Source organism: Oryx dammah, unplaced genomic scaffold (genome assembly GCF_014754425.2).
Source record: "Oryx dammah isolate SB20612 unplaced genomic scaffold, SCBI_Odam_1.1 HiC_scaffold_2, whole genome shotgun sequence".
NCBI classification, from domain to species: Eukaryota; Metazoa; Chordata; class Mammalia; order Artiodactyla; family Bovidae; genus Oryx; species Oryx dammah.
The window spans coordinates 14,673,098-14,690,161 of record NW_024070186.1 but is presented as its reverse complement, the minus strand read 5'-3'; the positions used below and the strand labels follow the sequence as shown (position 1 = coordinate 14,690,161).

The window sequence follows — 17,064 nt, the reverse complement described above, 5'->3', positions numbered from 1 at the left end:
GCAACATGGGTGAGTTTAGACCACAGGTCAACCGTAGACCATGGCAATGTGAGTGAGTCTAGACCAGAAGTCAACATATTTTCTGTAAAGAGGAAAATAGTATATATTTTAGGTTTTGTAAGCCATGTTGCCTCCATTTCAACCCTTATCTCTGCCACTGTAGCATGAAAGCAGCCACAGGGAGTGGTGAACAGGGTGGGCCATGTGCCAATAAAACTTTATTTAAAAAGAGGCAGAAGGTCTAATTCAACCCATGGGCCCTAGTCTGCCCACTCCTGGTCTAGACTGTGGGCACACTGCTTTATGGAACATCGCTCTGTGAAACTTCCCATCCCTCCTGACACATCTGGAGGCAATGAGCCTGCCTGTCCATGTGGGCTGTATCACATAAGCCCTCCACCAGAAGCTGTCACAGGGCCTTCACATGGCTACTTTCTGAAATATGAACTAAGCTTTCTAGGTAGGACAAAACTGGAAAGGTGGAGAAAGGACAAGAGCACTCATTTTCAGTTTTATCAAAGTTCAAGTGTTGGCACCTCATTTTTTATAACCAAGGATCATTAATCATAATTAGCAAAGAAACACCACCATTACAACTTCTCTTTGTTTTTCTAGAAATATTTGTCTCAGAGTGTGACGCATAGAGAATTCCGTGTGCTGTGTGATAAATGCGTTGATGACTCTACCAGCTCCAACCTGCCGTTGGTCCTGAGCCAGCTTTCTGCTCTAGCAAGGGCCGTGTTTGTTATACTCTACCTATCTCCAAGCTGCTCTAGTCCTTGGGAAGAAGGGGGCTTTTACTGATTTAGGCGGAGGCTCATGTGCTCTGTCATAACGGCAAGCAGCTGGAGAATTCTGTCCTGTGTGACTTTTCTGGTGTTTTTGAAACCTCCAATCATCAGGACTTGACATTTCCACAGGTAAACAGAGCTGCTGGACTCAGCAGCTGGTTGTGAGAGAATATTTCTGAGTATTTCCAGGAGCTAGAGATGCCCAGTATCTTCCAGCTTAAAAAGAAAGGGCCACAGAGAAGATCACACCCCAGCCAGCTGGCCAGCCAGAGAGGCCTTCTCTTCCTCAGCCAAGGTCAAGATACCAGGCATCTGGGTAGCACTGGCAGAGCACCTCACCAGAATAAGCACCAAACAATGAAAAGCTCTTTGTCCTCAGGGACCTAAGACCCCCTTCTACCATCCACAGGTACCAGGTGGCCTGGTCTGGGGAAACCCCTTTAATCTCCAAGAAGCACTAACTGAAAGAAAGTAGCTCAGGTGAGACCTAGTGGCCCCAGGCAAACCAAGTTGGCCAAACTAGAACCACAAAGACTCTGAAGTCAAATAGCCATCAGAACCACAATCCACTAAAGTAGACCAAGAGCTGCACAGTAAGCTTGAACAGGGTGACCATCTGTTAAAACTGAAAATGTCTGTCTCCTAACATGCTGGCCCAAATGTCCAGGATGTGACTGAAAATTTCTCCTCATACCAAGAACCAGGAAAATCACAACTTTAATGCAAAGAGACAATCAGCTAAGAACAATCAACACTGAAATTAATCTAGACATAGGACTAGACATTGGAATTACCTAGTGGAGAAGGCAATGGCACCCCACTCCAGTACTCTTGCCTGGAAAGTCCCATGGACGGAGGAGCCTGGTAGGCTGCAGTCCATGGGGTCGCTAAGAGTCGGGCACAACTGAGCGACTTCACTTTCGCTTTTCATTTTCATGCATTGGAGAAGGAAATGGAAACCCACTCCAGTGTTCTTGCCTGGAGAATCCCAGAGACAGTGGGCCCCCATCTATGGGGTCGCACAGAGACGGACACGACTGAAGCGACTTAGCAGTAGCAGCAGCAGTGGAAATTGTAAGGCAGCCTTCATCAACATGCTTCAACGAGCAATTCAAATTCTCGTGAAACAAATGATAGCAGGAAAATAACAGATCCCCGGACGTACCATTAAAAGTAACAGGCCCGGCCAGCTTCATGAGGGCGATGTCATTGCCCAATCTCTTCGGCTTGTACTTGCTGTGGTAGATGATTTTTTCCACCAGATGGGAGGGGGCTGGACTGTCTAGCAGGGAAACAAGGCCCACCTGGATGGTCCAGGACTTGGGGAGGTAGAGACTGAAATGAGAGAGCCCCAAGCACTTTCACCCACAGATCACAAGTCTCCCGAGAGCCAGTGCTAAGGAGATAGCAGGAGATGCCCCCACAAGCCCTGCAGAAGCTCAGATCCACCCATGTGTCCCCTAGACAGGCCTTGATCTCTGCACCTCTGGGCATTTGAGAAATGAGCTCACCTTTCCGTAATGGCCCATTCTCCATCAGAAATCGAAATAGAGGCAGGTGGAAATAACACGGACACTTGCTACTGTGTTTGGAAGTATTTTCTGTGGTTTTCTTCCACGCCAAACCCCCTAACAGAGATTGCTCTGGGGAGCCCCCAGGAGCCCCCACCCACCCTGCACCATCCCTCTCTCTCAGTCACTACCTGGTCCATGGGAATGAGCTATGAGGAGGTCTAGGGGATTTGCATTGCTGGGTTTCCTATACTTAAGAGTTTCCTTCCCCTCTTTCTATCTTTTCTGTAAGAGCTGAAGGTCCTTAAAATGATCCTCGGGTCACCAATCCCACCCAGCTGATGGAGCCGGATCCACAGTGAGGAGGGTCTGTGGACATTACCGTGTGACAATACAGTCCGTTTTCATGCTTTCTTGACCCGCCTTACTGCTGACCACCCAAATCAGCCTTGTCACCATGTAGCCTGTACTGGACAGGGGTCTGTGGGAGATGAGGATGCCCCCCACCAGGAGGTCAGGAGAACTCACTCATAAACACAGTGGGCAGCGGTGACAACCCACAGGGGGGTGATGATGGACCCTCCGCACAAGTGGTAGCCCTGGAACTGCAGGCTGGCCTGCCAGGGCCACTGCGCCAGCGAGGATGTGTTTCCACCCACGATGCGGGGGCTGGAGCCGGTCCTCAGACCGCAGGCTGCAGAGGGAGAGGGAGCGGTGGGGCGGGTGCCTCGGGGGAGGGGAGGGGGCAGGTCACCTGAGACAGGGGATGGGCAGGGTGCTGTGGGGTGCAGCGGCACAGCCCATTAGAGCAAAGAGCTGGGAGCTAGCATCAATCTCTGCATGACACTCATGTCCCCAGGATGGTGACAGCGCTCCAGGAGCTGGGGAGTCTCATGAATGCAGGGGCTGACTTCTTCAGCTCCAGCTCCTGCAACAAGAGCCCCCTGCCAGGAACAAGGGGCTCCTGCCCAGGCTAGGGCTGAGGGGTTGGACTGAGCAGACTGTGCCCACTTTCTGGTGGGGGGAGGGGAACCGTGAGTCAGGCTGTTGCAGCCACCACGGAATCACAGAGCTCTGTGCACTGTGGTCCTGTCTGCTGCTGAGAAGTCTCTCCAGGCTGCCTCCCCTGACCCGGCAGGTGGGGTCACAGAGCTCCCACCTGGCACCCAGGAGGAAGGGCCTGGTGGCAGAGTGGTCCAAGCAGAGGGGACAGGAGCCTGCGAGCCAGGGCTTCCCTCTGTTTCTCTCTGCAGTCCTGCCACTCTCACCTGAGCACTTCAAGGTAACCACGTGGCCCGAGGTACATCCCTCCCTAAAATGGAAAAAGAGTGTGTTTAATGAAACATCCCAGGCCTCAAAGAGTCAGGTACCACTGAAGCGTCTTAGCACTCACACACCTGAGGCCTGGGAACCAAACACTTTTTTTTTTTACTTAAATCTTGGGCTGCTACTGCTGCTGCTAAGTCGCTTCAGTCGTGTCCGACTCTGTGCGACCCCAGAGACAGCAGCCCACCAGCCTCCCCATCCCTGGGATTCTGCAGGCAAGAACACTGGAGTGGGTTGCCATTTCCTTCTCCAATGCATGAAAGTGAAAAGTGAAAGTGAAGTCGCTCAGTCGTGTCCGACTCTTCATGGCCCCATGGACTGCAGCCTACCAGGCTCCTCCATCCATGGGATTTTCCAGGCAAGAGTTCTAGAGTGGGGTGCCATTAAACTCTATTTCCCCACTCTTGAATACAGATTTCAATTTTTAGTCTATTAAAAAACAACCAAGTCATTAACAACCGGTAACCACAGTGGAGTATGGTGTACATGTGAACACTGTTGAATATTTCTAGGCTTTGTATAGCTAACGATAAGAGACATATAAAGAGCTATATTAGGTAAACATATACTGGTGTCATTTGCTTGTCCATTTTACCTTGATGTCTCACTGGCCCCTGCAGGACACAGAATGTCCATCGGATGGCGTGACGGGCTCCCCTGGTACCAAGTCCTTGCAGCCCGGGACACACGCACGTCAGACAGGAGAGCCCACCCTGTGAGCCCTCTATAAATTCCTGCCTCTAGAGCCCAGTCCTGTCATTCAATGATGCAAGAAAAAGCTAATGTCACCAGCCCAGGGTTTTAGGACCCAAGAGATGAACGGTCCCTGCAAACTGCATGTGGGTCCAGGGGGGCGATTGTCAACTCCACGACGGCAGGCTGAAGACTATTGTTTCCTGGAGCAGAGGGTATACTCCTCTTGGGGTCTGGCCCAAGAAATCAGGAAAAGTATGGAATGTGGGTTCAGAAAGCCTGTGGTGCCTCCTTGCATCAGGCAGGTGACCCCTCTAAGCCTCAGGCACCTGTCATTTATGGATACCTCATTTCACCTTCCTTAGAAGATCTCCTGGAGAAAGAAATGGCAACCCTCCCCAGTATTCTAGCCTGAGAAATCCCATGGACAGAGGAACCTGGCAGGCTGCAGTTCATGGGGTCACAAGGAGTCAGACACGACTGAGCAACTGACAGATTGACTGACTGACAAGTTATTTGGGGAAACATTTAATACAAATGGTGAACATTAAAGTACTTTGTAAATAAAGAAAGTTAAGTTCCTTTCTTAATTCCTTTCTTTCTAATATTTTCCCCTCCTTCCTTCCCTCCCTTCTTTTCCCCAAACACATCTGCAGCACCCACTATGTGCCCAGCCAGTACCGCACTAATCTGCATCAGGTGACCACTTCATCACCCTTCCTCCGATTCTCTGCTGGGCTGTATCTGCCTGGTTTGGGGTTAAGTTTCTGTACTCCAGCCTGGTGTGCCCACCCTATCTAACCAAACTGGCCAAGCCCTCAACTTGCACTTGGAGAACACAACCTCATGCTCAAACTCAGTGCATGACTAGACAGAGTGGACCCAGCACCACCTGGTCACTAACCTCACATACACCGAGTGGTGTAAAGCGGTCACTTTGTCATCTGGCAAGAGGTGATTGATGGACACGAAGTCCTCTCGAAACTGCTCTTCGAGCGAGTCCACTCTGAGGGTGTCTGAACTCACGTAGCTGCAAGCACATTGGAAATGCAGACCGGACCTGAGAAATTCACTCTGTGCCCCAAATCAACTTGGGCCCAAGTCGTGGTGTCAGAGGTATCACACTGTGTGGGGAAGAGGGAAGGTCCTGGTGTGCTCCCAAACCATCAGTGGCTTCCTTCTGCCAACCTAGCAAGGCATTTCAGACCTGGAAGAGTCTGGGGCAGCCCCCTCCCTGAAGCCCATTCACCCACCCCTGGCTCCAGGCACATGGGAGAGAGGACTACTTCCTGATGTAGCTAGGTGGACCCCTGCCTTGATGCTGCCTAAAGCAAGTCCCAGAGGGGACAAAACATGGAACTCAGTGGGGTGTTTTCAGGTGGGCACCAAAGTGGGGTTGCTGAGAAACCCAGGTAGGAATGGAAGATTTTCCCAGGCTGCCCAGAGCTGGTGGGGCTCCTGTTACAGAGAGATGAGCAGTAGACAGAGCGCTTTGTGGGGCTCCAGGACAAGTCAATGTTTAAAGGGCCAATGGAGAATGATGAAGAGAACATAATTTTTTTCAGATCAGGTGTTGGAAGAGTTATGACACAGCAGGACGTGGAACAAGCGAAAGACAAAGTCACTGACTTGTTTCACTCTTGAACTCACCAACTTATCACACAGGATTTCATCAAGTCACTGTAAATGCAGAGGGGCAGGGCAGGCGGCAGGCATGGGATACAAAGTGCAGCCGGGTTTGGTTTGGAGGAAAATGTAATCAAGGCCGTGGCGCTGACCCTCCCAGCCTCCCCAGGCATTGCGCAACCCGCTGATATGGCAGGTGCCAGGTGAAAGAGCCAGTTGTCACCAAGATGGAGGTCCCAGTGTAGGTGGGCTGGGCTACAGGCAGGGCAGTAGGGATGATGCAAAGGGATCCCAAAGGCTGCGACTGGAATCCCACAAATCGCCAGTCTCAGTGGGAACAATAGCCATGACCACAGTCTTACAGGGTATCCCTGTGGTCCAGGCTGGCTTTGAAGCACTGAGACACTTGAACCTCACAGCGGCCCTCTAAAGCGGGTACTATTATTCGCCTTAATTTTGAGGCCCAGTCACATGTCAGGGCTGCATGCGCACTGGGATTTGGAGCCAGGCAATCTGAGCTGTCAGTCCATCTTTTCTTTTTACCACAGACCTCTGACACGGGATCAAAGGAGGGCTTTCAATAGAGACGCAGAATAAACAAGAATGGATACAGAATAAATCTTAAAACTGGAGCAAGAGATAGGGAAGAAAACAGCAAGTTTAGAGAGAAGAAAAATAGACACTGTTGAGGTGACAGCTCAGAAACTTGGATCCACTGGACTTACCCTTTGAGGGAGCAGGGAATGACCATCCTGGCAGATGGGGAGGGGTGAGCAAAGGAATGAGGGCTGCCGGGAAGTGTTGGAGCCAGGGAGTGGGGTCACTGGGCCCTTCTGCTTCATGGAGAGGAGGTCAAGGATTCCAGGGAGAGAGGCAGGGGAGGCAGAAGGGAAGAGGAAGGGACGCCCCCTAGTGAGGCCAAGAAACACCTACCAGGGAGCAGAAATGTCCAAGGGAAGCTTTCAGCTGTGAGCCATGGTGGTGGGTGTGTGTCTGTGTAATTGGTGCAAGTGTGTGTGTGTGTGTCTGAGATATGGTGTTGCGTGATGTGGTATATGTATGGTGTGTAATGTGTGAGTATGGTGTGTTTGCAGTGTGTGTATGTGGTGTGTGTAGTGTGTGAGTAAGAATTGCGTGGTGTGTTTGCAGTGTGTATGTATGTATGTGTGTGTGTGGTGTGCAAGCTTCCTCCAAGTCTATGAGGAGTCGAGCCTACGTCATTTCTGAGGACAATTGTGGGAGTGATTTGCTATCATCATCAGCCTAGAAGTGCAGCTGATTCCTGAATTTAGGAGAAGAGGAGGCGGGTCTCAGGGATACAGGCTGGAGGGCAGGTGTCACCGGTTTTGGAGGAAGGAGCTAAGAATACCATACTTCACATTTTGCAAGTCCTGGGTCCCTGGATTCAGAGCACTGAGGTTTTGATGCCCATTTCCTTGGGTATAAACAGGGATGCTCACGTTCTGTGGGCAGTGTGAGCACTCAAAGCCTGAATGCTTTTAGTCCTGAGAATCCAGAGCGAAGGGGAGCAAGAGAGATGTGCTGGGCAGCTGCTTGGGAGTCTAAAGGAAGAAGCCAGGAGAGGAGAGGGCCTGCATCAGGGCCAAAATATGTCACCCCAGTGCAAAAAGTCACGTGGGCAAAACAAAGAGCTGAAATGCAGAGATTTACTGCAAGAGTTCTTTTTCCTATTTAGTGCTAAACAACTGTTTTAAATGATTAGACTTTCATTAAATTACTGACTTCTCAAACTTGACTCTCTGGGGTTCCTTGGGAAGTGGGACCAAGCAGGGTGATGGCTGGAAGCTTCCCTGCAACTGCGGTCAGAGGAACCGGGGGTTCGGTCTCCAGCTCTGAAGCTCTTTACTGAATGCTTGCATCTAGGGTCCTGGCCTGAGATGCCCCCTAAACACGCCATGTCCCTTAGTGTGTCGGGACCTTGGTTTGCGCACACACCGGTGATGTCAGACATCGTGAGGTTGCCATGAGGATGTTGAGGTACCCTGTGGGTGCCCAGATAAACAGCAGCTGTCTGCCCACGTTGTGACCACTGCTTGTGTCCTGCCTACCGCTGGACGCTCTGAATTACCTTGGAAACCCCAGCTGGGCGCAGGCGACAGTCGCATGGTGACTCTTCCAGTCCTCGGAGCACACAGTCCTCCAGGTGGCAACCGTGAACACCTGGAGCACAGCGTTCTGGCCACTCACACGGACTGGCCGGCACACAGGAAGACAGGTCGTTAGTGCCCCGAAGGGCCCTGGGACCCAGCAGAGTTTCTCTGAAGCCAGCCCAGACCCTCCTGTGCTGAGTCTGATCTTCCCCTGACCAGCATCCCACCCCCACAGGGCAGCCACAGTTCTTATCATCTGGACCTGAGTCTCTTCCAATTGCTTATGGAATCCCCCCAACTTAATTTAAGGTCCATATAAGGCCCTCCCTTAACACCCAGCCCAGAGTTTCCTGGAGTGAATGCCAGTTGGGTCCCAGGTCTTGAGAATGGCATTGCATTGGACCCATTTCACAGATGAGGAAAGTCAAGGCCGAGTTTTACTGACGTCCTCCTGCTTCTGCAGAGAAAAGGCGTGACTTTACCACATCGGTACTCATCCTCCCCGTCTCTGCAGTCTGACACCCCGTCGCATCGAGCCGTCAGCTCAATACACTTAAAAGACGACCGGCACTTGTACTTCCCGGAGCAGTCAAAGTGGACTGAGGAAAGGAGAGGGGGTGTCAAGGAAGGGCTGCTTCAGTGCACCCCTTGGACAACCATGCACCTGCCACGCAGCCTTGAACTTGCTCCAGAGTCATAAAAGCTGCATTGAAACTGCAGCCCTGCCAGCAACCTGTTCCCCTCAGCCCAGTTTCTATTCTGGATTCCAGAGGGTGGGGCAGCTGCACCCCACTGTGTCTCCCTAAGTAGCCTCAAGCCACAACTCAAGATGAATTTAGACTCTGGAGACTCAACAGAGAAAGTGCGTGGCTGTGGCTGACTGGCTGAGCCAGTTGAGCAAGAAGCCCTGAGTGAGGACCCTGGCCTCCAGTCTACCTCCTGTCATCTCTGACTCTGGGTGAGAAATGAGGGAACTGTGGACCCCAATGGCAAGCACGTGGAGAGTTAAACTGATCTGAGGGCTCCTTATTTGAGGAGTAAATGAGAAGTTGTTCCCTATCAGAGACCATTCAAATGATTCACTTTCTCAAAAGCCGCTTGTACCTTATTTGAAACCTGGCTTGGCCTGGCATGAATGGCCTCCTTGTCTCCTCCACCGGCTCCCACCCCCTCCTGCCTGTGGATTCAGTTTCATCAGCTGCCTTTGGACACATCTATCAAGGCAGGCTCCTTAGTGACAAAGCCTCCAGCATGGCCAAAGGCTCTGACTGGGGCAAATAAAGAGAGTCCTGCAGGCAAATAAAGCTCAAATCAGCAAACCCAGAGAGTGTTTGCCTCAATAATTAAGGCTGTGCAGTGGCCCTGGGAGGAAAGGGGACCTTGTGGGAGTCTAAATGCTTAACAAGTATTTGAGAAGCTCCTAAATAATGGATGATACTCACTGCCCAAACCGATGGCCAGCGCTAATATCAACGCGATTATCCCAATGACGATGATGGGAAAGAACTTCAATGGCAGCAGAGACAGGATCTGGGCAGCCACTGCGTCGGCATCTAGAAACCAAAAAGTGGGGAGGGAAGAGCAAAAGGCCATGGAACCACAAATTTGAATGAAAGAAAACAAAATTTAGCTATTCCTCCACGTGTCCTCAATGCGGAGAATGTTCCAGCCAAAGAAAGCGGACTCAGAGAAGTGACCACCTACCAGGGGCACATTCTCTAAAATTTGAGCCCTACACCTCCTGGCTCCAACCCAGTTCTATTCACCCTCCATTTGGGGCTGATGTGATGGGTTTAACTGCGTCCCCCTGACATATTGACGTGTTTATGTTCAAACCCTCATAACTCAGAATATCATCTTATTTGGAAATAGAGTCTTTACAGAGATGATCAAATTAAAACAAGGTCATCAATATGGGCTTTAATCAAAAATGATTGGCATCCTTATAAACAGGGGAAATTCAGACACAGACCAATACACGAAGAGGGAGGATAATGTGAAAAGACACGGGCAGAACACCATGTGAAGATGAAAGCAGAGACTGGGGTGACTCATCCATAAGCCAAGGAAGGCATGATTACCAGCAAACCCCATAATCTAAGAGGCAAGGAAGGATTTCCCTGCAGGTGTTGGGGGGAGCAATGCCCTGTCATCACCTTGGTTTCAGACTTCTAACCTCCAGATGAGGAGGTGATAGATTTCTGCTGTTTTAAGCCATGGAGTGTGTGGTGTTGGTGGCCCTAGGAAACGAATACAGAGGGGAGGCAGGACCCACTTCCAAGGATGTTTTCCTACAGAAGAGGGCAACATGCAAAATCCAAACAGGGTGCTCTCAGGAGAGGAAGAGCTGGGACTCTTGAGAGGGTCACCAGATGGCATGCAGGTCATTCTCCACCAGTCATGGGTGCAGATACCGATGGCCTTCATTCCAGACCATCTCTTGGAGAGTCTCCCTGCCTGTGCTTGGAAACTCACACCTTGAGGTGAAGAAAGTGAAAGTGTTTGTTGCTCAGTCCTGTCCAACTGTCTGTGACCTCATGGACTGTAGCCCACCAGGCTCCTCTGTCCATGGGATTCTCCAGGCAGGAATATTGGAGTGGGTAGCCATTCCCTTCTCCAAAGGATCTTCCCAACCCAGGGATCAAACTCGCGTCTCCTGCATTGCAGATTCTTTACCATCTGAGCCACCCGGGGAAGCCCCCACTGGCAATAAAGACTGTGGTTGTAAAATGATCAATAGCATTCCAAGTTGCCCAAAAGAGAAGAGAACTGGGAAACAAAAATGAGGAGGGGTGAGGAAATAATAGGAAAGGAGAAAAGAAAAGGGCATGGGGCGGGTGGGGGGAGAGAAGAATGAGGGGACAAGAGAAGCACACTAGGCTTAGTGCCCAGGGTGCAGAGCAGGATGGAGGGACCCTTGGCACAGCCCTTGTTTAGCCTTGGTTGGAGAAGGTGGCTTGTTCCAGGCTGCACTCTCAGCACCCAGAACAACAGTGGCCACACTGCAGTCCTCAATAAATGTTAGTAGATTGAAGGGAGGGAGGGATGGGCAGAGGGATGGACGGATGGATTGTTTCAGGATAATGAAGGTGGTTTTATCTCAGGGTCAGAGACCAGTTCTTTCCAGGATGACCAACTCACTGTCAGCAAAGCAGACTCCTTCCTTCTACCTTCCCTGCCCGAGGAAGCCCGTCCCAAACCAGTCAGTCTCCCCACTGAGATGCCAACTCTCCAGTCTCACTTACAACTCAGCGGGAACCCTGAACAGCCACTCATCCATCTAACTGTTCTGTAGCTAAGAAGGAGATTTAGGAAGTAAGCCCTAACTGTAGATTCAAGTGCAAGTCGTTCAGTCGTGTCCAACTCTTTGCGACCCCATGGACTATACAGTCCATGGAATTCTCCAGGCCAGAATACTGGAGTGGGTAGCCTTTCCCTTCTCCAGGGATCTTCCCAACCCAGGGATTGAACCCAGGTTGGCCACGTTGCAGGTGGATTCTTTACCAGATGAGCCACAAGGGAAGACCAAGAATACTGGAGTGGGACCCCCAGGGGATCTTCCAAACCCAGGAATCAAACCAGGGTCCTGCATAGCAGGTGGATTCTTTACCAACTAAGCTATCAGGGGAACCTCAAAGAAAGTGAAAGTTGCTCAGTGCTGTCTGACTCTTTGTGATCCCATGGACTAGTTCTTGAGGCCAGATTACTGGAGTGGGTAGCTTTTTCCCTTCTCCAGCAGACCTTCCCAACCCAGGAATCAACCCGGCGTCTCCTGCATTGCAGGCGGATTCTTTACCAACTGAGCTATCAGGGAAGCCCCTGTAGATTCAAAGATTCTCCCCATCTGTAGATACAAAGATTCTCCTTCAGCTAGAACCCTTGTATCAGCTCACGTTTGCCCCTTTCCAGCTTCTCAGCCGCATGCCCTGTGGCCCCGTCCTGGCCCCACCCCCTCCTCCTTGAGCTGTCTTTGAGGGCAAGCTTGGAATAAAAAGCAAAAGGCCTAGTATCTCTCCAAAGAAGGAATGCAAATGATAAACAAGCACAAAAGAACCTTCAATCTCTTCAGAAACAGAAACAAAAAGCATATTAGACATAATTGCATATCAACTTTGCAGTGTATTATTATTAGTATTACTCCTACTGAAGTCCAAGTGAAAAGAAATAGGTCTTCACTTAACAGTCAACAGGAGTATAATTTGTGTAAACTTTTTGAAAGTCAAACTGGAAATATGTATTGGTAAAGAATCCGCCTGCAATGCACAAGACCCTGCTGGAGAAGGAATAGGCTACCCACTCCAGTATTCTTGGGCTTCCCTGGTGGCTCGGCTGGTAAAGAATCCACCTGCAACGCGGCCAGCCTGGGTTCGATCCCTGGATTGGGAAGATCCCTGGAGAAGGGAAAGGCTACCCACTCCAGTATTCTGGCCTGGAAAATTCCATGGACTGTATAGTTCATGGGGTCACAAAGAGTCAGACACGACTAAGTGACTTTCACTTCACATTAAAAAGCTTAAAAATGGATAGAATATTTGACCTATTAATTTCACTTCTAGGAATTTATTCTAAAAAGTCATCAGAGATATACACAAATCTCTACAAACAAGTACACTTAAAGGAATGACCTTGATAATATTGATGCATGGGCACATGAAAACAGCCTGCTGCTGCTGCTAAGTCGCTTCAGTCATGTCCAACCCTGTGTGACCCCGTGCGACCCCATACACAGCAGCCCACCAGGCTCCCCCTTCCCCGGGATTCCCCAGGCAAGAATACTGGAGTGGGTTGCCATTTCCTTCTCCAGTGCATGAAAGTGAAAAGTGAAAGTGAAGTCGCTCAGTCATGTCCGACCCTCAGCGACCCCATGGTGCCCCCAAAAAAGTAGCTGGTGAGATAGCAAATGGTATAGAAATGCTTAAAATGATAAAGAGGACTCAGCAAACTTTTGTGAAGGACCCGATATAAATGTTTTCAACTTTATGGGCCATATCGGTCCCTTTCACCATTACTCAACTCTATAGCTATACATGACAGAAGCCAGACAAAATGTGAATAAATGGATGTCTGTGTTCCAATAAGCCATAATTTATAAAAACAGACGATGGGCCAAATTTGGCCCAGGAGCCATTGTTTGACAACCCTAAAAGGCTATTAATTACTTAATGCCATGGAAAGATGAACATGATATTTTTAAGTTTCAAAAAAGCTTCAAAATTGTACAAATAGCATAGGCAGACCTCATTTTATCACTCTTTGCCAGCCAATATTGCAGTTTTCATAAACTGAAAGTTTCATAAATTGAACACTATGTAGTCAGATAATGGCTAACATTATTTAGAAATAAGTTAACTGTTTAAGCTAAAACTCAAGTTTTAACTAGGTATTATGTACATTGTTTTATACATAATGCTGTTGTACACCGAATAGACTACAGTATAGAATAAGTTTGACTTTTACATGTAAGGGGAAATCAAAAAATTAATATGACTCAATTATAATATTCACTTAATTGGCGAATTAAGTGGTCTGGAACCAAACCCAAAATGTCTCTGGGTTCTCCCTTTATATGTCAGTTTCAAAGGGAATACAAATATGTTGATAGGATAGGAAAAGGCAAGAAAACCTATAAAATGCTATAGCGTTATCTCTGAGTAAGCGTATGAAATTGTGGGTCATTTCAAAAAATCTTTTTGATTAACTCCATTTCTTAAATTTCTATCATGAACAATGCATTGACTTATTTAAAAAGAAAAGTTTTGAAAAGTTTTTACTCTTTCCTGAAACTAGGAATTAATCATGGAGAAATTTTCAAAAATTAGCAGAAAAGAATATGTATACTGCTATTGGTATTCATATGATATATATATTATAAAGTATTAGCAACAATTATATGTCAAATGATGCCAAATGGCCATGTAGATTATACATCTACTTGATGCAAAGTTGTAATTTTATTTAAAAAAGGGGGCGGCATGTTTATAAAGCCAAGAAAACACATGGAACAATACATGTCTCTCTCTGTACTGTAGATGAGCATGTACTTATAGACAAGGACACAGAGAAAATAAAGCAGATATAAAACCCAGCTAACTGTTGGTGGTCAGGTGATTGCAGGGCACTTTGTTCTTTCATTTGCACTGATGCTAATTTTTGAAAAGTGTTTGTAAACTGTGTATCTTTTGCCTTACTTCACACCTCTTCTCCCACCTCGCATTTGTTTACATCAATTGTCCAAGTGGTTTAAAAGGAATCATATGACAGCCCCCCCCCCACATCGTGCTTTCTGGAACAGGTCGCTCTGCTCAGCCCCCAGTTCAGTCTTCCTGACCACATCCGGGGCCAGGAGCCGCAGCTTCCTGTGACAAGTTCTGATAGGTTCTTGCCAACAGGATCCTAACCAGGTATTAAGGAGCCCGCCATTTGTCCAAGCGTTTATGACCCACTTACAAAACCAACTTCCCTTCCTTTAGTTGCTGGAAGCAACTCCGTCACCTGCTGTTGAATTTTAATCTAGGCATCCGATACCTTCAGGGGATCCAGCTTATTTTAAGTTTTCTGGAGGGGCTGGTGACCACTGATTGTCAGGACTTCCTGGAGAACTCAGAGATTTCCTGGCCAGGATCTGACCCCTAACTCCCCAGGAGAAATTGGAGCCTCAATTTCTGAAAACTTCCACCCAGAAAAATACCACTTGTCTTCAGGGAGTTGTTCAAAGAGGCCTGAACAAAGCGATGGCCTTTTTAATGCCCCTCCCCGCTGGGATTCTGCCAACCCGAGGAAGTGGCCTGTGGATGTGAGGGCTCCTGTGGAGATATTTCTACAAAGGACCTTCAGCCACATGAATCATTCGTATCTGGGGGGGTAAGGTGGGGGCAGACATCACACCTGGTCCCGCTTACCTGGTGCAACAGGACTTATTTTCAAATCGTCAAGGCCGAAAAGTGATCTGAAGGAGAAGGGGGCTTCAGCGGCAGGCGGGTCGTTCTCCCCCATCGTGACTATTTCAGGACCTCGGAGGCCGGGCTCCACCTCCACCTCCACCTCCTTCTCGGAAAAGAGCAGAGAGTGCTTGCTTCTCTATTTAGGGTATTCGCATCAAAAGAATCCTTGTCGAGAGAAACCTTTGAAATCTGACAATCCACATAAAATGGACTTGGTCCCGATAAATCAAAACTATTTGTCCAGGGAGAATGCATCTTTTTTTTTTGCTGAGCCCCAGCAGATAACAGAGAAACGTCGAGAGACAGCAAAAAACTAGGAACGTAATTCTTCCAAACATGATTTTCCCAGTTTGCTCAACCAATTTTCAGCTCAATTGAATAGCACGTCGTTAGAGATACGCCGGTTTATCATTTAGAAGTCAGTGTGCCATTATTTTTCAGAAGATAAATTACTTTCAAATACTTTCCTCCTCTCTTTTGTCCCCCATAAACTTGACCTTTTGCCTGCACAGGTGATAACACGTACCATAATCATAAGTTTTGATACTTACATTATGTCTGTGTCCCTAAAATGCAGACAGCACCAGGGAAGGGATGGTCATCCCCGGTATTTGGAGCTTCCCATAAACACAACCCTTTCCTGGCTCACACAGGCTTGACCTAATTAAGGATGGGAGTATCCTTGGCCTCTGGGTGCCCAGTCCCCCCCTTTCCTCGCAAAGGGAGGAGTGGCTGGGCACTGACCACAGGCTTGCACCAAAGCTACACTGGGGTTCTGTTCCCTGCAAGAGAATTCCACTTGTCACGATGTTGAACAGGTGAGAAACCTTTGGAAGTCATTTCCAGCAACTCGAAGAAGGATGGAGGGGGCAAGGAAGGGGCCTAATGTTCCTAACAAAATTCCAGCTTACTCTCCCAGGACTCAGGCATGAGTTCCCCAGGAAGCTGCTTCTGCAAAGAGCTAAAACCTAGAACATTCCAACAGTCGTATAAACATAGATATGTAGATCACCCATTGTTATTTTCTGTTTACTTGTAACATTTGAAACTCAAAAGGGAACTATCAAGCCACTTAAACTCTGTCTTCATGACAATTCTCGAAGTTATGAGAAAATCTAAGCAAGAGTTACACGTTAAAAACGTTTATTTCATTTTCACTGCAAGAGAAGCTTCAAACTGTATCTTAGGAAACTAATCAATTCACACTCAACATTTTTTACTTTGATGCTTGCTGATACATGCTGCTTGCCATCAGCTTATGGCAAATTCCACAGCGCAACTTTAGAACAAGCATAAGAATGAACAGCAAAATGCTTTCTGAAACAGGGAACCTAGGTAAGGAAGTCCCTTCCCAACAGGCCATGGCTGAGAGGTTTCCACTGAGAAATGTTGAGAAGTCAACTTTTAAGAATCATCTTCTCTCCACCCACCCACTTCACTCACCATTTCTGGAGCCTCCATCCTTCAAAACAGAAATAGCTTCCTTTTTCATTATAAATGCACGCGTGATGGTAAGCAAGCAGCCAACAGCTTAGTCCAACCGGGAAATATTTCCACCGAGTCACTCAGCCTTGTCGACTCAATCATCGCAACAAATGGCAAGATCGCGGGCCTCTGTGTAACCCTACCTGGCGGCAACTATCAGGTAGCCACTGGGGGTTGACTGCAGAGACCAGGAGGGGAAAGTATGGCTCGCCTTTAATTAATAAGTGAGCAACCTTTTCAGGCACTTTTCATCCGAGAGGCTTTGGGTCACAGGCACCCCTTTTATTTACAAGAACTGAGAGGTCCTGCCCAATGCTGAGCAAGCTCACCCAGGGAGCAGGGAGACGCTTTGGTGGGTGCTTCTAGCCCCCTGCATGCCTGAGCCTAGGTTTAGACTTGCAGCCACTCTGCAGACAAAAGACAAGGGACCCGCGGTCAGCACTGTGCAGACACTTTCTGGCTCCGTTGCGCAGGGGCCTCTGCCTCCCAAGAGGCTCCCGCATACAATACCGCTCAACTATGTGTAACCACAGAGCTCTGCTGCTGTGGGCCGGGGACTAGGAGCCCCTTTGGAAGGCTG

General features: G+C 48.7%; 1 protein-coding gene across 1 annotated transcript in view; it reads right to left on the bottom strand.

The window, feature by feature from the left end:
- The window catches only part of TMPRSS3 (transmembrane serine protease 3), a 22,959-nt gene extending 6,349 nt beyond the window's left edge, over nucleotides 1–16,610 (bottom strand). The window contains exons 1-9 of the mRNA XM_040253413.1: nucleotides 16,443–16,610; nucleotides 14,958–15,102; nucleotides 9,501–9,611; nucleotides 8,541–8,657; nucleotides 8,037–8,160; nucleotides 5,226–5,351; nucleotides 3,571–3,614; nucleotides 2,831–2,996; nucleotides 1,957–2,126 (exon numbers count right to left, since the gene is read on the bottom strand). Coding sequence (XP_040109347.1) covers nucleotides 1,957–2,126; nucleotides 2,831–2,996; nucleotides 3,571–3,614; nucleotides 5,226–5,351; nucleotides 8,037–8,160; nucleotides 8,541–8,657; nucleotides 9,501–9,611; nucleotides 14,958–15,102; nucleotides 16,443–16,460 — 1,021 coding nt within the window. The 5' untranslated portion in view covers nucleotides 16,461–16,610. The remainder of the gene's footprint in view (nucleotides 1–1,956; nucleotides 2,127–2,830; nucleotides 2,997–3,570; nucleotides 3,615–5,225; nucleotides 5,352–8,036; nucleotides 8,161–8,540; nucleotides 8,658–9,500; nucleotides 9,612–14,957; nucleotides 15,103–16,442) is intronic.
- Between the last annotated feature and the right edge of the window lie 454 nt (nucleotides 16,611–17,064).